Source organism: Pseudophryne corroboree, chromosome 2, assembly GCF_028390025.1.
Source record: "Pseudophryne corroboree isolate aPseCor3 chromosome 2, aPseCor3.hap2, whole genome shotgun sequence".
In the NCBI taxonomy this organism is placed as follows: domain Eukaryota; kingdom Metazoa; phylum Chordata; class Amphibia; order Anura; family Myobatrachidae; genus Pseudophryne; species Pseudophryne corroboree.
In genome coordinates, this window is record NC_086445.1 from 211,607,259 (window position 1) to 211,627,976 (window position 20,718).

The 20,718-nt window shown below is 46.4% G+C and overlaps 1 protein-coding gene across 2 annotated transcripts in view; it reads left to right on the plus strand.

Moving 5' to 3' along the window:
- TFCP2 (transcription factor CP2) overlaps window positions 1–20,718 on the plus strand; it is a 298,923-nt gene that overhangs the window by 130,204 nt on the left and 148,001 nt on the right. For both annotated transcript variants that reach the window (XM_063952290.1, XM_063952289.1), the window contains exons 4-5: window positions 7,970–8,075; window positions 9,476–9,582. In XM_063952290.1, coding sequence (XP_063808360.1) covers window positions 7,970–8,075; window positions 9,476–9,582 — 213 coding nt within the window. The remainder of the gene's footprint in view (window positions 1–7,969; window positions 8,076–9,475; window positions 9,583–20,718) is intronic.

Consider the following 20,718-nt stretch of genomic DNA (forward strand, 5'->3'; position numbering starts at 1 on the left):
GACATAGAGGAGTAAGAACTATACTCGTGGCTCCGGATTGGCCAAGAAGGACTTGGTACCCGGAACTTCAAGAGATGCTCACAGAGGACTCATGGCCTCTGCCGCTAAGAAGGGACTTGCTTTAGCAAGTACCATGTCTGTTCCAAGACTTACCGCGGCTGCGTTTGACGGCAAGGCGGTTGAACGCCGGATCCTAAGGGAAAAAGGCATTCCGGAAGAGGTCATTCCTACCCTGGTCAAAGCCAGGAAGGAGGTGACCGCACAACATTATCACCACATGTGGCGAAAATATGTTGCGAGGTGTGAGGCCAGGAAGGCCCCATGAAGAAATTTCAACTCTGTCGTTTCCTGCATTTCCTGCATACAGGAGTGTCTATGGGCCTCAAATTGGGGTCCATTAAGGTTCAAATTTCGGCCCTGTCGATTTTCTTCCAGAAAGAATTGGCTTCAGTTCCTGAAGTCCAGAAGTTTGTCAAGGGAGTACTGCATATACAACCCCCTTTTGTGCCTCCAGTGGCACTGTGGGTTCTCAACGTAGTTCTGGGATTCCTAAAATCACATTGGTTTAAACCGCTCAAATCTGTGGATTTGAAATATCTCACAGGGAAAGTGACCATGCTGTTGGCCCTGGCCTCGGCCAGGCGAGTGTCAGAATTGGCGGCGTTTGTCTCAAAAAAGCCCATATCTGATTGTCCATTCGGACAGGGCAGAGCTGCGGACTCATCCCCAGTTTCTCCCTAAGGTGGTGTCAGTGTTTCACCCGAACCAGCTTATTGTGGTACCTGCGGCTACTAGGGACTTGGAGGACTCAAAGTTGCTAGATGTTGTCAGGGCCCTGAAAATATAGTTTCCAGGACGGCTGGAGTCAGGAAAACTGACTTGCTGTTATCCTGTATGCACCCAACAAACTGGGTGCTCTTGCTTCTAAGCAGACGATTGCTAGTTGGATGTGTAGTACAATTCAGCTTGCACATTCTGTGGCAGGCCTGCCACAGCCAAAATATGTAAATGCCCATTCCACAAGGAAGGTGGGCTCATCTTGGGCGGCTGCCCGAGGGGTCTCGGCTTTACAACTTTGCCGAGCTGATACTTGGTCAGGGGCACACCCTGACTGAGGAGGACCTGGAGTTCTCTCATTCGGTGCTGCAGAGTCATCCGCACTCTCCCGCCCGTTTGGGAGCTTTGGTATAATCCCCATGGTCCTGACGGAGTCCCCAGCATCCACTTAGGACGTCAGAGAAAATAAGAATTTACTTACCGATAATTCTATTTCTCGTAGTCCGTAGTGGATGCTGGGCGCCCATCCCAAGTGCGGATTGTCTGCAATACTTGTACATAGTTATTGTTACAAAAATCGGGTTATTATTGTTGTGAGCCATCTTTTCAGATGCTCCGCTGTTATCATGCTGTTAACTGGGTTCAGATCACAGGTTGTACAGTGTGATTGGTGTGGCTGGTATGAGTCTTACCCGGGATTCAAAATCCTTCCTTATTGTGTACGCTCGTCCGGGCACAGTATCCTAACTGAGGCTTGGAGGAGGGTCATAGGGGGAGAAGCCAGTGCACACCACCTGATCCTAAAGCTTTTACTTTTGTGCCCTGTCTCCTGCGGAGCCGCTAATTCCCCATGGTCCTGACGGAGTCCCCAGCATCCCTTACGGACTACGAGAAATAGAATTATCGGTAAGTAAATTCTTATTATTAAGCCGGAGCGCTAAAATTTTGCAAGAATTTTAATGTCCGTTGGCAGCAAGGAGATAGGACGGTACGAGTCCAAGGAAATGGGATCTTTACCCGGCTTCGGTATCCGCACCACCAGCGCCTCGGCCATAGATGGGGGGAGAGTACTACCCTGCAACAAAGATTAAAAAAATCAACAAAAGTTTTTGGGCAAAAAAATCCAGTTATGTTTTATACAGTTCAGTAGGGAGACCATCTACCCCTGGGGCCTTATTACTGGGAAAGGACCTAATGGCAGTTTCGACCTCCTCCAATGTGATGGGTGCTTCCAAAAATTGCTGGGAATCGGGGCTCAGGGCTGGAACCTCAATCTTGTTTAAATAATCAGATAATGTGGAATGTATGTACTGCACCCTTGACCCATAAACATCTAGAAAGTGTGCATAAAAACTAGAGGCTATAGAAGGTTTTTCTGTACATATAACACCAGACGTATTCCTTATACTATGCACAGTGGTGGGGGTCAGCTCCTGTCCAGCCAGATAGGCCAAGACTTTTCCTTATCGATCTCCCTGAATATAGTAATCATGGGCGCGAAACAATAAACATCTCTTTGATTTATCCAAGAAGTAGATCCGTCAACTATTTATTAACAATCAGCCATTCCACCCAATCTGCTGGGAGGCCACTGTGCAGATAAATCTGTTCAAGTTCACCACTCCTCTCCTCCAACTCCTCAGATTTCCTACTTAATATCTACAACTGGGCGACTCTGGAAATCAATGAACCACGCAGGAAAGCCTTATAGGCATCCCACACCAATGGGACATCATCGCTAATAGGGTTATTTGTAAACAACTCCTCCCAGAGCACAAGTAATTCAGAGGCTGCACCCATCTGCGTTAGCCAAAAAGGGTTAAACTTCCAAAAGGATGCCCCTCTAGGTATATCAAAACCTGGGGACAGCAGTATAGGGGAGTGATCAGATATCCCACAGGGCAAATATCTCACTGCAGAGACACAGGGAAGTAATGATCGGGTAAGCAGTGCCATATTTATACGGGAGAATACTCCATGCGAACTTGAAATACAGGAGAAACCGCTAACTGAGGGATTACGCAAACGCCAGATGTCCACAAGTCCAAACTCTGAGACTAGGCATGCAAAGGCAGTGGGTCCAGCATTTGTACTCTGGGTAGCAGGCCTCCACCTATCAGTAGACTCATCCATAACGGCATTAAAGTCACCAATGCATATAGCTGGGACAGAGGTAAATTCCTGCATAAAGGCACATGCCTTCACCAGAATCCCAGAGTTGTAAGGGGGTGGAATATATACAGCAAGCAGTACAAATGGGCAACTATGAATTGAGCCCGGCTAGAAACACGTAACATCCCAACGGGTCAATTTGAACCTTGGTACACACACAATTCAAATTTTTATGTTTCAGCAGCGATACTCAGAGTTGGAATGGAAGGTGGAGCATCTCACCCAAGGCTTCTTAAGCGAAAGAACTCTGCCGCCAATAAGATGCATCTCCATAAGGCAAACCAAACCCGGGCTTTGGGTCTTAATATATTTTAAAACCAGGGAACGCTTGACCCTATCATTAAGGCCACGAATGTTCCAAGAGGGAATGTTTACCATGGTGACGCATAGAACTGGAGTACAGAAACAATAAGCCAGCATTGCACCAACACGGCACCAGCCGCCCCCCTCGCAGAAAAATCACATAAACAAAGCAGCACGCATAATACAAAACAATACAAAGAAAGCACATACAAAAAAAAGAGCATATGTAAGAAAAATAACAAAACCCAACCACCCCCACCCCGCATAGCAATCCAAACATAGGTACACCTAATCCCGAACATTACAGAGACTCTAGAAGAGAGTCGGACTATAAAGAAAAAACAACTAACTGCGGAGCAACAAAACCCCATAACCTATAGGACGTGGAGTCCACAGCCTAGCATCAGGAACATGCCAGTATTAAGCATAGATATAATGGCCCTGGCAAGAAACTTTACTGCAAATATCAATCAGGGAAATGTTATACAATAAATATCTAAAAAAAGAAAAGTATAAACTAGGAAGACGCATAAAAGGTCCTCAAGACGGAGCAGCACGGTGATGAGGCTGTAGATCAATCCAAGCAGATACTTCCCTTGGGGTGTCGAAGAAATACGAGCCGTTGCCAGACACCACTCTAGGCTGCGCAGGGTATAACATAGAATATTGTAATTGAAGATCACGCAGCTTCTGTTTAATCTGTGTAAACTGCGAACGGGATTTCTGGGCCTCAGCCGAAAAGTCCTGAAACACGACCACCCTCTGATCGCCATGCTCCAACGGGCCTTTAATCGTAGCAAGATGTAGTATAGTATCTCTATCCTTGTAATGAAGTAGCTTAGCGATGAAAGTCCTGGGTTGTGCACAAGGAGGAAGGGGGCGAGTAGGAACTCTGTGGGCCCGCTCAACAGCAAACTGCGGAGTAAATGAGTCCTTTCCGAATGTGGACAATAACCAGGTTTCCAAAAAGAGCTCTGGCTGTGAACCCTCTGCCTTTTCGGGGAGGCCCACAAAGCGAACATTGTTCCACCAGAGATGCCCCTCTATATCCGTCAATTTGAGTTTACGCGCAGACATCTGATATTCTAGGGAGGTTAGTCGAGCAGGAATAGGCGTATAGGAGTCTTCCAGCGTAGAAATGCGATTCTCCATCTCCCCAACCCTGTACCTGAGCTTTTGCATGTCTTGGCTATAAAAGAAATGTCAACATGCACCTCCGCCACTTTATCAGCAAGTCGTTTCTCAGAATCCGTAATAGCTTGCAAAAGTTGAGATAGAGTAACCTCAGCAGCTTCCGCCATGGCGGGAGACGGGGGAGAGGAGGCAACGTGAGACGGAGATGAACATGCAGAGGAAACAGGAGTCCGTTCTTCGCGTGCAAACTGTGCCAGGCGGGCGGCAGCAGAGTGGCGGTTACGCCGGACCATCAAGCTGACTCAGGAAATACAAGTTATGTTATAAATCTCCCAGCAGGTAGGAATAGGAGGCACAAGTACAACAGCGTTGGTCCAGCAAGCGTGTAATAGATCCAGAAAGAATGAAAGGGAGGGGTGGAGTGGAGGGATGGTCTCAATGCCTGCACAACCCTCTCCACAAACCAGGAATGCAGCACAGTGTCCCAGTTACAGTTTCTCTCTCAGTGCTAGAGACTCACTGGATATAATGTTCCAGGGCCACCAACAGCAGTGGTGAAAACAAGGGGCATCCAGAGCACACTGCAGGATGAGCAGGTCCAGGGAGACCCTGAGTGAAGATGGCGTCCGCCACCTAGTGAGGCAGCCCCTGTGTGTGTGTGTGTGTGTGTGTGTGTGTGTGTGTATATATATATATATATATATAACACACACACACACACACACACACACACACACACACACACACACACACACACACAGTTGTGCTCATAAGTTTACATACCCTAGCAGAATTTGTGATTTTCTGCCTATTTGTCAGAATATGAATGATAACTCACAAACTTTTCTTTCACTCATGGTTAGTAGTTGGGTGAAGCCATTTATTGTCAAACAACTGTGTTTACTCTTTTTAAATCATAATGACAACAGAAACTTCCCAAATGACCCTGATCAAAAGTTTACATACCCCAGTTCTTAATACCGTGTATTGCCCCCTTTAACATCAATGACAGCTTGAAGTCTTTTGTGGTAGTTGTGGATGAGGCTCTCTATTTTCTCAGATGGTAAAGCTGCCCATTCTTCTTGGCAAAAAGCCTCCAGTTCCTGTAAATTCTTGGGCTGTCTTGCATGAACTGCACGTTTGAGATCTCCCCAGAGTGGCTCAATGATATTGATGTCAGGAGACTGAGATGGCCACTCCAGAACCTTCACTTTATTCTGCTGTAGCCAATGACAGGTCGACTTGGCCTTGTGTTTTGGATCATTGTCATGTTGGAAGGTACAAGTACGTCCCATGCGCAGCTTACGGGCTGATGAGTGCAAATTTTCTGATAACATGCTGCATTCATCTTGCCATCAATTTTGACCAAGTTTCCAGTGCCTTTGTAGCTCACACATCCCCAAAACGTCAGCGATCTACCACCGTGTTTCACAGTAGGAATGGTGTACCTTTCATCATAGGCCTTGTTGACTCCTCTCCAAATGTAACGTTTATGGTTGTGGCCAAAAAGTTCAATTTTGGTCTCATCACTCCAAATGACTTTGTTCCAGAAGTTTTGAGGCTTGTCTCTGTGCTGTTTGGAGTATTGTAAGCGGGATGCTTTGTGGCATTTGCGTAGTAATGGCTTTCTTCTGGCGATTCGACCATGCAAGCCATTTTTCTTCAAATGCCTCCTTATTGTCCATCTTGAAAGAACCACACCACTTTTTTTTCAGAGAGTCCTGTATTTCAGCTGAAGTTATTTGTGGATTTTTCTTTGCATCCCAAACAATTTTCCTGTCGGTTGTGGCTGAAATTTTTGTTGGTCTACCTGATCGTGATTTGGTTTCCACAGAATCCCTCATTTTCCACTTCTTAATTAGAGTTTGAACACTGCTGATAGGCATTCTCAATTGCTTGGATATCTTGGATATCTTTTTATATCCCTTTCCTATTTTATACAGTTCAATTACCTTTTCCCGCAGATCCTTTGACAATTCTTTTGCTTTCCCCATGACTCAGAATCCAGACACGTCAGTGCAGCATTGGATGAAAGATGCAAGGGTCTTTCAGGAGTACAGAAACTCACTGACCTTTTATACGCACACACTGATTACAAGCAAATAGATCACAGGTGAGGATGGTTACCTTTAGTAGCCATTCAAACCCGTTTGTGTCAACTTGTGTGCATGTTATCAGGCCTAAATCTCCAGGGTATGTAAACTTTTGATCAGGGTCATTTGGGTAGTTTCTGTTGTAAAAAGAGTAAACACAGTTGTTTGACAATAAATGGCTTCACCCAACCACCATGAGTGAAAGAAAAGTTTGTGAGTTATCATTCATATTCTCTGACAAATGGCCAGAAAAATCACAAATTCTGCTAGGGTATGTAAATTTATGAGCACAACTGTGTGTATGTATGTATGTATGTATGTATGTGTGTATATATATATATATATATATATATATATATATATATATATATATATATATATGCACACGTGTGTGTATGTGTGTGTGTGTGTGTATATATATATATATATATATATATATATATACATACACATATATATATATATATATATATATATATATATAGCCATATAGCCTCAGGAGACCGTGAACAGGGTAGCAGAGAGAGAGAAGAGCTCCCACAGTGGTGTCAGCGGCAGATAGGGCAGGAGCAGACACTGGGGAAGGGCAGGGAGGTCTCCAGGGTCCGCAGCCCCGTTTCCAAAATGGCGGCTCGATCAGGGGCAGCCACAGGATCCAGATGCAGTAGCAACAGTGAAGCGGCCATGGAAGGGGAGTGGTGCCCCGGAGCTGCGCCGGCCCCAGAGGAGACAGGCAGACGGAGAGGACAGGAAAGCCGCTGCTGCCCTCACCTCCGTTTCCAAGATGGCGACCAGTGGCTCGTGACCTAGCAGCGGCGCGGGCAGCAGCAGTGTGAGGGATCCGCTCGGGCAAGCAGCAACAGGGGACCCCAGAGAGACACCACCCACAGCAGGAGAGTCGGGAAGCAGGTAAAGAAGGCTCAGAGGGCACCGGACCACACTGCAGCAATTTTAAGATGGTGCTGGGCACACACTAGTGATGCACATCCCCAGCTCCAGGAGATATTGTACAGTCAGGGATCACTCCAGACACCCCTTACACAGCACAGGGGAGGCCACAGCACTTCATGCACTCATCAAGGCAGGAGAACAGTGCTTCTCACAGGGCAACAGGATGATAAGCAGGATTAGTAGGCTGGGGAGCTTTCAGACCCACGTCCTACTACATGCCTAGCTAGGCCACGCTCCCCAGTTGTCTTTTAGTTTTACTCCACATCTCTATTATATGTATGTTTTCTTGTCTGCCAAGGAATTGTTGATGGCATTGGTCTATTGTCTAATTTTTATTTTGTATCAATGACTAAACCAAAGATAAACAGCCAGGATAGATTGTAAAGCAGCCAATCATACACTAATGGATGTATATGGTTTCCTGTTTCACCTGACGCTTTAAGTAATGTTCTTGGTAGTTTCTGAGATTTTATATCCAATCTCCTTTGCTTGTACTGTATGGCTTAATTCATTTCTATTTTTTTTTTCTCCTTCTGCAGAGCATCTTCCGAGTAGTGTTTCATGATCGTCGCCTCCAGTACTCCGAGCACCAGCAGCTGGAAGGCTGGAGGTGGAACAGGCCTGGGGACAGAATACTTGACATTGGTAATAAGAGTAATTGTGACACAAATAACTGAATTTAAAATGAGTTGCATAACCCATTTTGGCCCTGGTTGGTAGTTTTCTACCCATTTTTCGAGATTTTTTGTGGGATTGCTAATATTGACCCAATTAAGAAAAATCTGGTGGAATTTTTCCCCCCTCAATATAATGATAAAATATTGAAGTGCTGGGTAGAAAACTACCCACCTGGGCCGAAATGGGTTAATGAAAGAAAGGATATTGGATTAGAGGAGAAAGAGAAGCTTAGCAGTTTGGTTTCTGGCCACGTGAAAATTACATTGAAAGAATTGCTGGACCCTGGTTTGGATCCCAATGACTTGGCCAGGTCACTTTGTTCATCTGTACCTCTGGCATTTAAACAGAAAACAAAACTGGTTCATTGGCAACTGAGAAAAGTGCATTGTGTAAATGTGGCTCTCTGTAGTAAAGTGTGGCTTAATTCAGTTCTTCAACTCAAGGCACCTGAACAGTCCAGGTCTTAACTATATAAATGGATGAGCACAGGTGACTTAATTAGTGCTGAAGTTATTTTGATTTAATATTGTATGCTGGAGCATGTCCTTAAAACCTTGAGGACTGAGTTTGAGAAGCACTGGTTTAGGACCTAATCATTTTAGATTTATATAATTCTAAACACTGTGAAGTTATAAATGAAACATGTTGAGCTGCATTACTGACGAGTAACTTGCTTGTGAAGAACACATGTTCTTGGCCCTTCTACGTCCTTAAACCCAAATTATTAATTATTTATTATTGTACGTTTGTTTCTGTAAATAAGCACATAATGGGGGAGAAAAGTATTTCTTTAATTAGGCTGTATTTTGGACCCAAGGCATAGATCTAATAACAATAGTAGTTATAACAAACTTGTATCATTTATTTGTAATACAGGTTGAGTATCCCATATCCAAATATTCCAAAATACGGAATTTTTTGAGTGAGACTGAGATAGTGAAACCTTTGTTTTTTGATGGCTCAATGTACACAAACTTTGGTTAATACACAAAGTTATTAAAAATACTGTATTAAATGACCTTCAGGCTGTGTGTGTATAAGGTGTATATGAAACATAAATGAATTGTGTGTATGTACACAAACTTTGTTTAATGCACAAAGTTATAAAAAATATTAGCTAAAATTACCATTGGGCTGTGTGTGTATAAGGTGTATATGAAACATAAATTCATTCTGTGCTTAGAGTTGGGTCCCATCGCCATGATATCTCACTATGGTATGTAATTATTCCAAAATACTGAAAAACCCGATATCCAAAATACTTCTGGTCCCAAGCATTTTGGATAAGGGATACTCAACCTGTACTGTGCTCATGTCTGGACAGATTGATGCATATTTTACTCTGATTGCTATTATTGTTTTTACAGATATCCCCATGTCTGTGGGTATTATTGACCCACGAGCAAATCCAACCCAGCTTAACACTGTCGAATTTCTCTGGGATCCTGCAAAGAGGACATCTGTGTTTATTCAAGTAAGGAGCTAGTTGTTAGACAATACACATGCCCTGTGCCCATTTCCTATAGGAACACTAGTTGTCTCCTAGGTGCCAGTGACCGTCATTCCTCATCACATTTTCCCATCCCTAGTGAGTTGATGGGATCCATTGGTTCAGTTTACAAAAATGGTTGTTTCGTTGTGTCCGAATATGCTTTGACCCTTTAATTGCCTTTGCATGTAACTTATGCCCTTGCGCTACTGTTTCCAGGTAGTCACAGAGATGAGCATCCATTAATAACTGATCAACCGTAATTTTATTGTCATTCACATTAGAGATTGTGGGCTAACTTTGTGGTGCTGATTCCGATTATGACATCTGCTTTGCTAGATTGGCTTTAATTTTTGAGATACAGGGTCGAGAAACAAGTACACAAAAACAAAACACACAACTGCCAATAAACAGCTGGTTGGAAGGCCGATCACCTAAGCTGGGCATACACCTTAAGATTTTCTGTCAAACCAACCAATGTGCTGGTTGGAATGAAAATCTGGTAATGTATGGGAGTAAATGACAACCAACCCTTTGCTCTGAAATGCCAAAAGACGGACAAAAATGGTTGTTCAGACAATTGGTTACATCAAACTGATTTAACTCCTGAATGACCATTTTTATCCATTTTGCACGGTTTGGGAGTAAATGGTTGACTGTCATTTGCTCCCAAACACTGGAAAATGGACAAATATGGTTAAATCGGTTTGATTTAACCAATTTGTCTGTCTTTTGGCATTTCGGAGCAGATGGTTGATTGTCAATACTCAAATACATTACTAGATTTGCGTTCCAACTAGCAAATTGGTTGGTTGGACAGAAAATCAGCTTCATATATGGAGGGGGGATATTCTAGAATGATCACATAGTGAACACCTACAATATTTGTATACCTCACTTAGAGTATTCTGGTAGAATCCAAAATGCATGCATTATGGCAAACTTCGCTATTGAGTGCATCCTTTATCTCAAGATGCAATTTGAAAAAAACTTTAATTTCTCTAACGTCCTAGTGGATGCTGGGGATTCCGTAAGGACCATGGGGAATAGACGGGCTCCGCAGGAGACATGGGCACTTTAAGAAAGACTTTAGATTCTGGTGTGCTCTGGCTCCTCCCTCTATGTCCCTCCTCCAGACCTCAGTTTGAATCTGTGCCTGGACGAGCTGGGTGCTGTTCAGTGAGCTCTCCTGAGCTTGCTGTAAGAAAGTATTTTGTTAGGTTTTTTATTTTCAGGGAGCTCTGCTGGCAACAGACTCCCTGCATCGTGGGACAGAGGGGAGAGAAGCAGCCCTACTCTCTGAAGATAGGTCCTGCTTCTTAGGCTACTGGACACCATTAGCTCCAGAGGGATCGTACACAGGATCTCACCCTCGTCGTCCGATCCCAGAGCCGTCCCCCTCGCAGAGCCGGAAGACAGAAGCCGGGTGAGCATAAGAAGCAAGAAGACTTCGAAATCGGCGGCAAAAGACTCCAGTCTTCACTGAGGTAGCGCACAGCACTGCAGCTGTGCGCCATTGCTCCCACACACACTTCACATACTCCGGTCACTGTAGAGGGTGCAGGGCGCAGGGGGGGGGTGCCCTGGGCAGCAATTGGGACCTCTTTGGCAAAAGTTTAGCATATATACAGTTGGGCACTGTATATATGTATGAGCCCCCGCCAAGAAAATGTATATTTCTCTGACGTCCTAGTGGATGCTGGGACTCCGTAAGGACCATGGGGGATAGCGGCTCCGCAGGAGACAGGGCACAAGAATAAAAGCTTTAGGATCAGGTGGTGTGCACTGGCTCCTCCCCCTATGACCCTCCTCCAAGCCCCAGTTAGATTTTTGTGCCCGAACGAGAAGGGTGCAGGCTAGGTGGCTCTCCTGAGCTGCTTAGAATAAAAGTATATTTTAGTTTTTTTTATTTTCAGTGAGTCCTGCTGGCAACAGGCTCACTGCATCGTGGGACTAAGGGGAGAAGAAACGGACTCACCTGCGTGCAGAGTGGATCGGGTTTCTTAGGCTACTGGACATTAGCTCCAGAGGGACGATCACAGGTTCAGCCTGGATGGGTCCCGGAGCCGCGCCGCCGGCCCCCTTACAGAGCCAGAAGAGCGAAGAGGTCCGGTGAAATCGGCGGCAGAAGACGATCCTGTCTTCAGACTAAGGTAGCGCACAGCACCGCAGCTGTGCGCCATTGCTCTCAGCACACTTCACACTCCGGTCACTGAGGGTGCAGGGCGCTGGGGGGGGAGCGCCCTGAGACGCAATATAACAGATAATACCTTAGGTTGGCTAAAGAATACATCACATATAGCTCTTGGGCTATATGGATGTATTTTAACCCCTGCCATTTTTTACAGAAAAAGCGGGAGATAAGGACGTCGTGAAGGGGCGGAGCCTATCTCCTCAGCACACAAGCGCCATTTTCCCTCAAAGCTCCGCTGGAAGGACGGCTCCCTGACTCTCCCCTGCAGACTTGCTACTGAATCAGGGTAAAAAAGAGAAGGGGGGGCACTATTGGCAGCTAAAAACTATACAGCAGCTATAAGGGAATAACACTTATATAAGGTTATCCCTGTATATATATATATATATAGCGCTTGGTGTGTGCTGGCAGACTCTCCCTCTGTCTCTCCAAAGGGCTTGTGGGGTCCTGTCCTCTATCAGAGCATTCCCGGTGTGTGTGCTGTGTGTCGGTACGTGTGTGTCGACATGTATGAGGAGGAAAATGATGTGGAGGCGGAGCAATTGCCTGGGTTAGTGATGTCACCTCCTAGGGAGTCGACACCTGACTGGATGATCGTATTTAAAGAATTAAGTGATAATGTCAGCACTTTGCAAAGAACGGTTGATGACATGAGACAGCCGGCAAATCAATTAGTGCCTGTCCAGGCGTCTCAGACACCGTCAGGGGCCCTAAAACGCCCGTTACCTCAGTGGGTCGACACAGACCCAGACACAGATACTGAGTCTAGTGTCGACGGTGAGGAGACAAACGTAATGTCCAGTAGGGCCACACGTTACATGATCACGGCAATGAAGGAAGCATTGAACATTTCTGACACTACAAGTACCACAAAGAAGGGTATTATGTGGGGTGTGAAAAAACTACCAATAGTTTTCCCTGAGTCAGATGAGTTAAATGAGGTGTGTGATAAAGCGTGGGTTTCCCCCGACAAAAAACTGCTAATTTCTAAAAAATTATTGGCACTATATCCTTTCCCGTTAGAGGTTAGGACACGTTGGGAAACACCCCCTAGGGTAGATAAGGCGCTCACACGTTTATCAAAACAAGTAGCGTTACCGTCTCCTGATACGGCCACCCTCAAAGAACCAGCAGATAGAAGGCTGGAAAATATTCTTAAAAGTATATTCACACATACTGGTATTATACTGCGACCAGCAATCGCTTCAGCCTGGATGTGCAGTGCTGGCGTCGCGTGGTCGGATTCCCTGACTGAAAATATTGATACCCTGGATAGGGACAATATACTGTTAACTATAGAGCATTTGAAGGATGCATTACTATATATGCGTGATGCACAGAGGGATATTTGCACCCTGGCATCAAGAGTAAGTGCTATGTCCATTTCTGCCAGAAGAGCGTTATGGACGCGACAGTGGTCAGGAGATGCGGATTCCAAACGACATATGGAAGTATTGCCGTATAAAGGGGAGGAGTTATTTGGGGCTGGTCTATCGGACCTGGTGGCCACCGCAACGGCTGGAAAATCCACCTTTTTACCCCAGGTCACTTCACATCAGCAGAAAAAGACACCGTCTTTTCAAACTCAGTCCTTTCGTTCCCATAAATACATGGTGGGGGCCCGTCTCAAGAATTTCAACGCGCAGTGGGCTCACTCGCAAGTGGACCCCTGGATTCTACAGGTGGTATCGCAGGGGTACAAACTGGAATTCGAGGCGTTTCCCCCTCGCCGGTTCCTGAAGTCTGCTCTACCAAAGTCTCCCTCCGACAGGGAGGCAGTTTTGGAAGCCATTCACAAGCTGTATTCCCAGCAGGTGATAATCAAGGTACCCCTCCTACAACAGGGAAAGGGGTATTATTCCACGCTGTTTGTGGTACCGAAGCCGGACGGCTCGGTGAGACCAATTTTAAATCTGAAATCCCTGAACACTTACATAAAGAGGTTCAAATTCAAGATGGAATCACTCAGAGCGGTGATAGCAAACCTGGAAGAAGGGGACTATATGGTGTCTCTGGACATCAAGGATGCTTATCTCCACGTCCCAATCTACCCGTCTCACCAAGGGTACATCAGGTTTGTAGTACAAAACTGTCATTATCAGTTTCAGACGCTGCCGTTTGGGTTGTCCACGGCACCTCGGGTCTTTACCAAGGTAATGGCCGAAATGATGATTCTTCTTCGAAGAAAAGGCATCTTAATTATCCCTTACTTGGACGATCTCCTGATAAGGGCAAGGTCCAGGGAACAGTTAGAAGTCGGAGTAGCACTATCTCAGGTAGTGTTACGTCAGCACGGGTGGATCCTAAATATTCCAAAATCGCAGCTGATTCCAACGACACGTCTACTGTTCCTAGGAATGATTCTGGACACAGTCCAGAAAAAGGTGTTTCTCCCGGAGGAGAAGGCCAGGGAGTTATCCGAGCTAGTCAGGAACCTCCTAAAACCAGGCCAGGTGTCAGTGCATCAGTGCACGAGGGTCCTGGGAAAAATGGTGGCTTCTTACGAAGCAATTCCATTCGGAAGATTCCATGCAAGAACGTTTCAGTGGGATCTACTGGACAAATGGTCCGGATCGCATCTTCAGATGCATCAGCGGATAATCCTGTCGACAAGGACAAGGGTGTCTCTTCTGTGGTGGCTGCAGAGTGCTCATCTACTAGAGGGCCGCAGATTTCGCATTCAGGATTGGGTCCTGGTGACCACGGACGCCAGCCTGAGAGGCTGGGGGGCAGTCACACAGGGAAAAAATTTCCAGGGCTTGTGGTCAAGCATGGAAACATCTCTTCATATAAACATTCTGGAACTAAGGGCCATTTACAATGCCCTAAGTCAAGCGAAACCCCTGCTTCAGGGTCAGGCGGTATTGATCCAATCGGACAACATCACGTCAGTCGCCCACGTAAACAGACAGGGCGGCATGAGAAGCAGGAGGGCAATGGCAGAAGCTGCAAGGATTCTTCGCGGGGCGGAAAATCATGTGATAGCTCTGTCAGCAGTGTTCATTCCGGGAGTGGACAACTGGGAAGCAGACTTCCTCAGCAGACACGACCTTCACCCGGGAGAGTGGGGACTTCACCCAGAAGTCTTCCACCTGATTGTAAACCGTTGGGAAAAACCAAAGGTGGACATGAGGGCGTCACGTCTAAACAAAAAACTAGACAGATATTGCGCCAGGTCAAGGGACCCTCAGGCAATAGCGGTGGACGCTCTGGTGACACCGTGGGTGTACCAGTCAGTGTATGTGTTCCCTCCTCTGCCTCTCATACCAAAAGTACTGAGAATCATAAGAAGGAGAGGAGTAAGAACGATACTCGTGGTTCCAGATTGGCCAAGAAGGACTTGGTACCCGGAACTTCAAGAGATGCTCACGGAAGACCCGTGGCCTCTACCTCTAAGAAAGGACCTGCTCCAGCAGGGGCCTTGTCTGTTCCAAGACTTACCGCGGCTGCGTTTGACGGCATGGCGGTTGAACGCCGGATCCTGAAGGAAAAAGGCATTCCAGATGAAGTCATCCCTACCCTGGTCAAAGCCAGGAAGGATGTAACCGCAAAACATTATCAACGCATTTGGCGAAAATATGTTGCGTGGTGTGAGGCCAAGAAGGCCCCTACAGAGGAATTTCAACTGGGTCGTTTCCTCCATTTCCTGCAAACAGGACTGTCTATGGGCCTAAAATTAGGGTCCATTAAGGTTCAAATTTCGGCCCTGTCGATTTTCTTCCAGAAAGAACTGGCTTCAGTACCTGAAGTTCAGACATTTGTAAAAGGGGTCCTGCATATACAACCTCCTTTTGTGCCTCTAGTGGCACCTTGGGATCTCAATGTTGTTTTGAGGTTCCTTAAGTCACATTGGTTTGAACCACTCACCACTGTGGACTTAAAATATCTCACATGGAAGGTGACGATGCTGTTAGCCCTGGCTTCAGCCAGGCGTGTGTCAGAATTGGCGGCTTTATCATATAAAAGCCCTTACTTAATTTTTCATTCTGACAGGGCAGAATTGAGGACTCGTCCTCAATTTCTCCCTAAGATGGTTTCTGCTTTTCACATGAACCAACCTATTGTGGTGCCTGCGGCTACTAGGGACTTGGAGGACTCCAAGTTACTTGACGTTGTCAGGGCCCTGAAAATATATGTTTCCAGGACGGCTGGAGTCAGAAAGTCTGACTCGCTGTTTATCCTGTAGGCACCCAACAAGCTGGGTGCTCCTGCTTCTAAGCAGACTATTGCTCGTTGGATTTGTAGTACAATTCAGCTTGCGCATTCTGTGGCAGGCCTGCCACAGCCAAAATCTGTAAAAGCCCATTCCACAAGGAAAGTGGGCTCATCTTGGGCGGCTGCCCGAGGGGTCTCGGCTTTACAACTTTGCCGAGCAGCTACTTGGTCAGGGGCAAACACGTTTGCTAAATTCTACAAATTTGATACCCTGGCTGAGGAGGACCTGGAGTTCTCTCATTCGGTGCTGCAGAGTCATCCGCACTCTCCCGCCTGTTTGGGAGCTTTGGTATAATCCCCATGGTCCTTACGGAGTCCCAGCATCCACTAGGACGTCAGAGAAAATAAGATTTTACTTACCGATAAATCTATTTCTCGTAGTCCGTAGTGGATGCTGGGCGCCCATCCCAAGTGCGGATTGTCTGCAATACTTGTACATAGTTATTGTTAACTAAATCGGGTTATTGTTGTTGTGAGCCATCTTTTCAGAGGCTCCTTCGTTGTTATCATACTGTTAACTGGGTTCAGATCACAAGTTGTACGGTGTGATTGGTGTGGCTGGTATGAGTCTTACCCGGGATTCAATATCCTTCCTGATTATGTACGCTCGTCCGGGCACAGTATCCTAACTGAGGCTTGGAGGAGGGTCATAGGGGGAGGAGCCAGTGCACACCACCTGATCCTAAAGCTTTTATTCTTGTGCCCTGTCTCCTGCGGAGCCGCTATCCCCCATGGTCCTTACGGAGTCCCAGCATCCACTACGGACTACGAGAAATAGATTTATCGGTAAGTAAAATCTTATTTTAAGCGGGACAGAAGCCCGCCGTCGAGGGGGCGGGGCTTTTTCCTCAGCACTCACCAGCGCCTTGTTTTTATCCACAGCACCGCTGAGAGGAAGCGCCCCAGCCTCTCCCTTGCAGATACACGGTAGAAGAGGGTAAAAAGAGAGGGGGGGCACATAATTAGGCGCAAAAATCATTATAAACAGCAGCTACTGGGTTAACATTAAGTTACTGTGTTATTCCTGGGTTAATAGCGCTGGGGTGTGTGCTGGCATACTCTCTCTCTCTCTCCAAAGGGCCTTGTGGGGGAATTGTCTTCAGATGAGCATTCCCTGAGTGTGTGGTGTCGGTACGTGTGTGTCGACATGTCTGAGGTAAAAGGCTCCCCTAAGGAGGAGATGGAGCAAATGTTTGTGAGGGGTGTCTCCGTCGACAACGCCGACACCTGTTTGGATATGTGTAATTAAGTGCTAAGGTGAATTTATTGCACAAAAGATTAGAGAACAGACAGTGAATCTACACAGGTCTGTCCCTATGTCGCAGAGACCTTCAGTCTCTCACAATGCTCACTATCCAAAATAATACACTGATATCGACACGGAGTCTGACTCCAGTGTCGACTACGATAATGCAAAGTTACAGCCAAGATGGCAGGAAAGTATTCAATATATGATTATTGTAATAAAAGATGATTTGCATATCACTGATGACTCGTCTGTCCCTGACACAAGGGTATACATGTTAAGGGGAAGAAAGCTGAGGTAGATTTCCCTCCTCTCATGAAGAAAAAGAGCGGGAATCTCCAGACAAGAAGCTGCAGCTTCCCACAAAGAATTCTCAGGGAGTATCCTTCCCCTACTAGGTCCAGGATACGACGGGAATCTTCCCCCTAGGGTGTCACGTTTGCCCAAAAGGTAGCCCTGACTTAACAGCTATCCTCAGGGATCCTGCAGATAGCGTGCACATTCTGGTACACTACTCAGACCGGCGATTGTGTCGGCATGGGTTTATAGCGCTGTAGCAGCGTGGACAGGTACCTTATCAGCAGAGATTGAGACCCTAGTATGTGTGTGTATATATATATATATATATATATATATATATATATATATAGAGATATATATATATATATATATATATATATATATAGATATATATATAGATATGTATATTAAAGATGCTGTCTTAAGATAGATATATATATATATATATATATATATATATATCTAACAGGCCCAAAAGGCATTAGTCTACCGGGTTCTAGAGTCAACGCTATGTCGATTTCTGCTTGACATGTCCTGTAGATATGCAATGGACAGGTGATGCCGACTTAAGAGGCATATGGAAGGCTGAGGATTGTGTGGAGAAGGGATCTCGGACCTGATCCTCCACAGCTATGGCTGGTAATTCTGATCTTTTGCCTTATATTCCTGCACAGCCTAGGAAAGCACGACATTATCAAATGCAGCCTTTCGATCACAAAGAAACAAGAAAGTCCGAGGTACGTCCTTTCTTGGCAGGGGCAGAGGAAAGAAGCTGCACAACACAGCTAGTTCCCCAGGAACAGAAGTCCTCCCCGGCCTCTACAAAATCCACCGCATGTCGCTGGGGCTCCACAGGCGGAGCTAGGCCCGGTGGGGGCACGTCTTCGTAATTTCAGCCATAAGTGGGTTCACTCCCTGTTGGATCCCTGGGCAATATTGTGTATCAGGGATACAAGCTGGACTTTGAGGAGATGCCCCCTCACCGACGGCCCTGCCGGCTTCCCCCCATGAGAGGGAAATAGTGTTAACTGCAATTCACAAATTGTATCTTCAACAGGTGGTGGTCAAGGTTCCCCTCCTTCAACAAGGAGGGGGTTATTATTCGACCATGTTGTAGTCCCGAAACCGGACGGTTCGGTCAGACCCATATTGAATTTAAAATCCCTGAACATATACCTGAAAGGGTTCAAGTTCAAAATGGAATCGCTAAGAGCAGTCATAGCAAGCCTGAAAGGGGGAGATTTTATGGTGTCTCTGGACATAAGGGATGCATACCTTCATATCCCCGTTTATCCACCTCATCAGGCGTACCTCAGATTTGCGGTACAGGATTGTCATTACCAATTTCAGACGTTGCCGTTTGGTCTCTCCATGGCCCCGAGAATCTTCACCAAGGTAATGGCGGAAATGATGGTGCTCCTGCGGAAGCAAGGTGTCACAATTATCCCGTACTGGGACTATCTCCTCATAAAAGCGAGATCAAGAGAGCAGTTGCTGAACAGCGTATAACTTTCTCTGGAAGTGTAACGACAACACGGCTGGATTCTAAATATTCCAAAGTCGCAGTTGGTACCTACGGCTCATCTGCCTTTCCTAGGCATGATTCTAGACAAAAGGGTTTATCTCCCAATAGAGAGAGCTCAGGAGCTCATGACACTGGTCAGGAACCTAATAAAACCAAAACAGGTGTCAGTGCATCACTGCACTCGAGTCCTGGGAAGGATGGTGGCATCATACGAGGCCATTCCCTTCGGCAGGTTCCATGCGAGGACCTTTCAATGGGACTTACTGGACAAGTGGTCTGGATCGCATATTCAGATGCATCGGTTAATCACCCTATCCCCCAGGGCCAGGGTGTCTCTCCTGTGGTGGCTGCAGAGTTCTCATCTTCTCGAGGGCCGCAGATTCGGCATTCAGGACTGGATCCTGGTGACCACGGATGCAAGCCTCCGAGGGTGGGGAGCAGTCACACAGGGAAAAATGTTCCAAGCTCTGTGGGTAAGTCAGGAGACTTGCCTTCACATCAACATCCTGGAACTAAGGGCCGTATACAACGCCCTACGTCAAGCGGAGACCCTGCTTCGCGACCAACCGGTTCTGATTCAGTCAGAAGCCACCAGAATTCTTCGCTGGGCGGAGAATCACGTAAGCGCACTGTCAGCAGTGTTCATCCCGGGAGTGGACAACTGGGAAGCAGACTTCCTCAGCAGGCACGACCTCCACGCGGGAGAGTGGGGACTTCATCAAGAAGTCTTCACGCAGATTGCAAGTCGGTGGGAACTGCCACAGGTGGATATGATGGCATCCCGCCTCAACAAAAAGCTACAAGGTATTGCGCCAGGTCATGAGACCCTCAGGCGATAGCAGTGGACGCACTGGTGACACCGTGGGTGTTCCAGTCGGTCACGTTTATTTCCTCCTCTTCCTCTCATACCCAAGGTGCTGAGGATAATAAGAAAAAGAGGAGTGAGAACAATCCTCATTGTTCCAGATTGGCCACGAAGGACCTGGTATCCAGATCTGCAAGAAATGCTCACAGAGGACCCGTGGCCTCTTCCTCTAAGACAGGACCTGTTGCAACAGGGGCCCTGTCTATTCCAAGGCTTACCGCGGCTGCGTTAGACGGCATGGCAGTTGAACGCCGGATCCTAGCAGAAAAGGGCATTCCGGACGAGGTCATTCCTACGTGGATAAAGGCTAGGAAGGACGTGACAGCTAAACATTATCACCGTATATGGCGAAAATATGTTTCTTGGTGTGAGGCCAGGAATGCTCCTACAGAGGAATTCCAGCTGGGCCGTTTCCTTCACTTCCTACAGTCAGGAGTGAATTTGGGCCTAAAATTGGGTTCCATTAAGGTCCAGATTTCGGCCCTATCCATTTTCTTTAGAAAAGAGTTGGCTTCTCTACCAGAAGTTCAGACGTTTGTAAGGGAGTGCTGCATATTTAGCCTCCTTTTGTGCCTCCAGTGGCACCTTGGGATCTTAACGTGGTGTTAAGTTTCCTGAAATCACACTGGTTTGAACCACTTAAAATGGTGGAGTTAAAATATCTCACGTGGAAAGTGGTCATGCTACTAGCCTTGGCTTCGGCTAGGCATGTGTCAGAATTAGCGGTTTTGTCACATAAAAGCCCCTATCTGGTTTTCCATATGGATAGAGCAGAA